The 6,000-nt window shown below is 46.6% G+C and overlaps 1 protein-coding gene across 3 annotated transcripts in view; it reads right to left on the bottom strand.

Moving 5' to 3' along the window:
* Window positions 1–3,744: 3,744 nt before the first annotated feature.
* The window catches only part of NDRG3 (NDRG family member 3), a 92,373-nt gene continuing 90,117 nt past the window's right edge, over window positions 3,745–6,000 (bottom strand). For all 3 annotated transcript variants that reach the window (XM_050807189.1, XM_050807191.1, XM_050807190.1), the window contains one exon: window positions 3,745–5,691. In XM_050807189.1, the coding sequence (XP_050663146.1) occupies window positions 5,510–5,691 (182 nt within the window). In that variant the 3' untranslated portion in view covers window positions 3,745–5,509. The remainder of the gene's footprint in view (window positions 5,692–6,000) is intronic.

The following is a 6,000-nucleotide window of genomic DNA, read 5'->3' as shown; positions in this document are numbered from 1 at the left end:
TTTTTTAAGATAAGAGTCTTGCTGTGTTGCCCAGACTGGAGTGCAGTGGTGCAATTTAGGCTCACTATATCCTTTGCTTCCTGGGTTCAAGCGATCCTCTTGCCTCAGCCTCCCGAGTAACGGGGATTACAGGTGCCCACCATTGTGGCCAGTTAATTTTTGTATTTTTAGTAGAGAGGCAGTTTCATCATGTTAGCCAGGCTGGTCTCGAACTCCTGACCTCAGGGGATCCACCCACGTTGGCTTCCTAAACTGCTGGGATTACAGGCTTGAGCCACTGTGTCCAGCCTCCTACATATATATATATATATATATATATATATATATATTTTTTTTTTTTTGAGATGGAGTTTTGCTCTTGTTGCCCAGGCTGGAGTGCAATGGTGCAATCTTGGCAACTTCAGTCTCCCAGGTTTAAGCGATTCTCCTGCCTCAGCCTCCCAAGTAGCTAGGATTACAGGCATCTGCCTCCATGCCCAGCTAATTTTTGTATTTTTAGTAGACGGGGTTTCACCATGTTGACCAGCCTCAAACTCTTGATCTTGTGATCCACCTGCCTTAGCCTCCCAAAGTGCTGGATTACAGGTGTGAGCCACCACACCCGGCCCTATATACTTCTTTATCTGGCCATTTACCTGTTGTATCCTTTATCGTATGCTTTTTTTTTTTTTTTTTTTTTTTTTTTTTTTTTTTTGAGATGGAGTCTTGCTCTGTCACCCAGGTTGGAGTGCAGTGGCACGATCTTGGCTCACTGCAAGCTCCGCCTCCCGGGTTTCCGCCATTCTCCTGCCTCAGCCTCCCGAGTAGCTGGGACTACAGGTGCCTGCCACCATGCCCAGCTAATTTTTTGTATTTTTAGTAGAAATGGGGTTTCACCATGTTAGCCAGGATGGTTTTGATCTCCTGACCTCATGATCACTATATTGCCCAGGCTGGTCTTGAACTCCTGGGTTCAAGTGATCCTCCTCCTCCCAAAGTGCTAGGATGACTGGTGTGAGCCACCGCATCCAGCCTCATATCCTTTTGAATAATAAACCAGTAAATTCAGTGTTTCCCTGAGTTCTGTGAGCCATCCTAGCAAACTATCAAACCTGAGGGGGTCCAATTTGTAGCCAGGGTGGACAGAAGTATGAATAACCTGGGGATCCACTGCTTGCAACTGGCATCTGAAGCAGGTCTTGTGGGCCTGAACCCTTAGCCTGTAGGGTCTGTGCTAACTCCAGGAAGCTGGAGTCATAACTTAGGACACCTACTCCGTGTCTAGGGTGTTGGAGAATTGGTTGGTATGGGAAAAAGCTCATACATTTGGTCACAGAAGTGTTGGAATTGTTGAGTGTGGTGGAGGAAACTGTCTCCCATACAGCCACTTACTAGTTTTGTGACCATTTACAAACTAGTTATCTCTGGACCTGTTTCTGCATCCACAAAATGGGAATAGCATGTATCTCACTGGATCAATAGAAGGAAATTTATAGGAAGGCATTAAGGGCCTGGCCTATATATAGATGCTCAATAAAGGGCTGATTCCTACACCTGTAATCCTAGCATTTTGGGAGGCTAAGGCAAGATCACTTGAGGTCAGGAGTTCAAGTCCAGCCTGGGCAACAAAGTGATACCCTGTCTCTACAAAAAATAAAAAATTAGCTAGGCATGGTGGTGCATGCCTGTAGTCTCTGTTACTCAAGAGGCTGAAGTGGGAGGATGGCTTGAGCCCAGGAGTTTGAGGCTGCAGTGAGCTATGATTACACCACTGCCATCCAGCTTGGGTGACAAAGCAAGACACTATTTAAAAAAAAAAAAAAAAGTCCCAGCGCAGTAGCTCATGCCTGTAATTTCAGCACTTTGGGAGGCTGAGGCGGGCAGATCACTAAAAGTCAGGAGTTCCAGACCAGCATGGTCAACATAGCGAAACCCCATCTCTACAAAAAATTAGCTGGGTGTGGTAGCACATGCCTGTAGTCCCAGGACTCGGGAGGCTGAGACAGGAGAATTGCTTGAACCTAGGAGGCGGAGGTTGCAGTGAGTGGATATCGTGCCACTGCAGTATAGCCTGGGCGACAGAGCGAGACTCCATGTCAAAACAAAATATAACAAAACAAAAAACAAAAAAAGGGCAACTGAGGCCATCAGATCAATTCCTTCCCACGTCAGCATTCTGTGGACCACTGGCCTGCATTGTAAGACTTCAGCTTGGTAATCTTTATCTGTTCACATACATTTGTTTCAACTCCTCTGCAAGAACGGGCAGGGTCCATGTCTTTTTTTTTTTTTTTTTTGAGACAGTCTCGCTCTGCTGCCCAGGCTGGAGTGCAGTGGTGCTATCTCTGCTGTCTGCAAGCTCTGCCTCCTGGGTTCACACCATTCTCCTGCCTCAGCCTCCCAAGTAGCTGGGACTACAGGTGCGTGCCACCACGGCCGACTAATTTTTTGTATTTTTAGTAGAGATGGGGTTTCACTGTATTAGCCAGGATGGTCTTGATCTCCTGACCTCGTGATTTGCCCACCTCAGCCTCCCAAAGTGCTGGGATTACTGGCGTGAGCCACTGCACCCTGCAGTCCATGTCATTTTTTACGAGTGCCTCTCGCAGATGTAGCAATCCACATGCACTTTTGCTGGCACTTGTCCCTGGGTCATTGAAAACTCATCTGAGATGGTGGTCTCCTGAAATGATTATTATTATTTTTTTGAGACGGAGTCTCACTCTTGTTGCCCAGGCTGGAGTGCGATGGTGCAATCTTGGCTCACTGCAACCTCCACCTCCCAGGTTCAAGTGATTCTCCTGTCTCAGCCTCCCGAGTAGATGGGATTACAGGCACATGCCACGATGCTCGGCTAATTTTTTTTTTTTTTTGTACTTTTAGTAGAGATGGGGTTTCATCATATTGGTCAGGCTGGTCTTGAACTCCTGAACTCCAGTGATCCACCCGCCTCGGCCTCCAAAAGTGCTGGGATTACAGGTGTGAGCCACCACACCTGGCTTTTTTTTTTTTTTTTTGAGACACAGTCTCGCTCTGTAGCCCAGGCTAGAGGGCAGTGGTGTGATCTTAGCTCACGGCAACCTCCAGCTCCTGGGTTCAAGTGATTCTCCTGCCTCAGCCTTCCAAGTAGCTGGGATTACAGGCACGCACCACCATGTCCGGCTAATTTTTGTATTTTTAGTAGAAACAGGGCTTCACCATGTTGGCCTGGCTGGTCTTTAACTCCTGTCCTCAGGTGATCCGCCCACCTCAGCCTCCCAGAGTGCTGGGATTACAGGTGTGAGCCGCCGCACCCGGTCTGAAATTATTCTTGATGGGTACAAATATAGCTATTTCTGGAGAAACACAGGCTGGTCTCTTAGAGGAACCCAGACAAGTGGTTGCAGATTATTAAATGAGAAGTGAGACTCAGCAATCCCACACAGGTGGTAGAGCTGTGACGTGGACCACCTTCTCAAGACCTCAGCTTCTCCATCACAAACAATACTGTCAGGCTTCTCACGATTTTTTGGCTTCAGGGAAATATAGACACATCAGATAGAATTCTGCATAATTCCCTAGGATTTGATCCTGGCTGGAGTTACTGGCTGTATGACCTTGGGCGAATGATTTATCATCAGGCTTCATTTCCTCCTATAAATGGACAGTGTCGCTTGGTGGATAAGCAATCACATGTGAAAATGCCAACACAGAACCAGCATACAGCAACTCGTCCCACCCTGAACCCCAGTGAATGGCTTGAAAGAAATACCACCAGCAATCAGGTAACAATGAGACATATACAGCTTTATTTAATAATCTGTAAAAAGTCATACTCTGGCAGAGTGATGCATTCCTTATCTCAGCAGAAAGCAAACAGTGTGTCTGAAAAGCCCCTTCCCAAGATTTGGAACTGTGTAACCCTGAGCTTACATCTCAACGTTCCCAAGAGCTGGGCTCTTGCTATGTGGCAGTTGGTCTCCACAGTTCTCTCACCCTCCAGCAATACTCTCTGTCTTGCTGTGACTTCCTCACTTAACAGTAGACAGGAGGCTGAAAACAACTTTACCTGGACAGGGCTGCCCCTACAGAGTGGCCCTTTCTCTCCTACAAAAGGGAGTTCATAGGATTAACAATCTTTCTGATGGCTGGGCAAAATGACTCATGCCTACAATCCCAGCACTTTGGGAGGCTGAGGCGGGCAGATCACCTGAGGTCAGGAGTTCCAGACCAGCCTGGCCAACATGGTGATATTCCATCTCTACTAAAAATACGTAACTTAGCTGGGCATGGTGGCAGGTGCCTGTAGTCCTAGCTACTCGGGAGGCTGAGGCAGGAGAATCGCTTGAACCCAGGGGGCAGAGGGTGAGCCAAGTTTGCGCCATTGCACTCCAGCCTGGGTGACAGAACGAGACTCTGTCTCCAAAAAAAAAAAAAAAAAAAAAAAAAAAAGATTCTGAGAAATGGGTTCTGTATCAATTTAATTTGGCTTCCATTACATCTACTGAAATCAAGGCCATACTTATTAAACATGATACTATGTTAATGGTTGTTCCTCTCTCCCCACCCATTTCTCCACCATCTACATGCTTTTTAGGCCATACCTCTCCCCTCTCTGGTAACTGAGGAATGGAGACACTCTCCGTCATAGACCTAAGAGGCACTTCTTGTGGATATGTGGATGTCCAGTATCAGATACTGCAGCGACAGCAGTTTTGCTCTTCAGAGCAGAGGCCTGGCATTTTGTTTCCACCTTCCTGTGCTAAGAGAGTCCAGTAATTAAGCCACATTCACTCCTTGGAAAAAACTCTATGTTGTATCGGAACCTCACCGATGGTTCATGGGCTTCCAGCAGAATATATTCCTCCCTTTTATTTATAGAAGAGTATACAGAAATTCACTTGGACAGAAGGAGTCTCTCTATGTAATAGGCACCCTTCTACTATTGCTCACAATCAATCAATGGTCCAGATACCAATTATGATTTTCCACATTCCTCAGAGCTGCTCTCTCCTGAAATCACTCTGCAAATTTTGTTGACCAATTTGCAAACAAAAGAGAACGCAGTGGCCTACCCAACCTAGAAATCTATTCTGCCTAATTCCCTTAAAAACACCATTGAGAATGCAAAATAAGTCCCTTTTTTGTTTTTTTGCAGAAGCACTACAAGAAAGCGTGTCTAAAACCACAGAACTATGCACACACAAACAGAGACACGTGCTCGCACACACACAGAGTTGGGATCAAAGAATCTTATCCGATACATAGTTGGGGGAGCACGGGAAAAAGCTGGCAAGAGAGGATATGGAGAGATCTGATCAGCTAAAGATGTTAGAATGTTACAGTATGGCATGGAAGTGGTTCTTGGGCTATACAAAAAAGGGGGTGGGCAGGCAGAGAGAATGATAAATCCAGGCTACTAGAGAGAGGTTCAGTGGCCATGCATGAGTTAAAGATAGTAGAGGCCAGTTTACATGGATGAAATGTTATATTATGGAGTGGTCATTTGAAGAAGGATGGACTTGCAATGGTCCAGGGGAGGAGCATCTGCTTAGCAGGACACCTCCATGGTCTGGTGTCTGTCCAGGACATCAGGGGACTCACAGGATTCTTGAGTTCCATCTGACTGATTGCTGGTGACAGACCGGCTGAAGGGACTTTCTCCAGAGCCGAGGCTACTCGAGGTTGAGTGGGTTCGTGATCGGGCGAGCCGAGTCATGCTGGCAGATGGTACTGTAACAGAGAACCAAGGGGACTAGAAGATGAAGCCCTAGTTAAGCCCAGCTAACCTAGGAGTCTCACCAAAGGCTTTATGTTTAGCTTTTCCGACTCATTTACAATGACACCCAGGACAAGATATAGCCATCCCCATTTGGTATTATTTGCTCTAGGTGAGTGGTGATATATGAGGCCACTTTAATCCTTTAGATCTGGTTGGAATCTCAGCTGATTGTAGTCACCACAGAACAAGGGGAAACCCTAAGTCCAGAGTATGGCCTCTTAGCTATGCCCACACCATTCAGACAGTGACAGAATGGAGGC

This window comes from Macaca thibetana, chromosome 10 (assembly GCF_024542745.1).
Source record: "Macaca thibetana thibetana isolate TM-01 chromosome 10, ASM2454274v1, whole genome shotgun sequence".
Taxonomy (NCBI): Eukaryota; Metazoa; Chordata; class Mammalia; order Primates; family Cercopithecidae; genus Macaca; species Macaca thibetana.
This window is presented reverse-complemented; position numbering and strand designations above follow the sequence as displayed.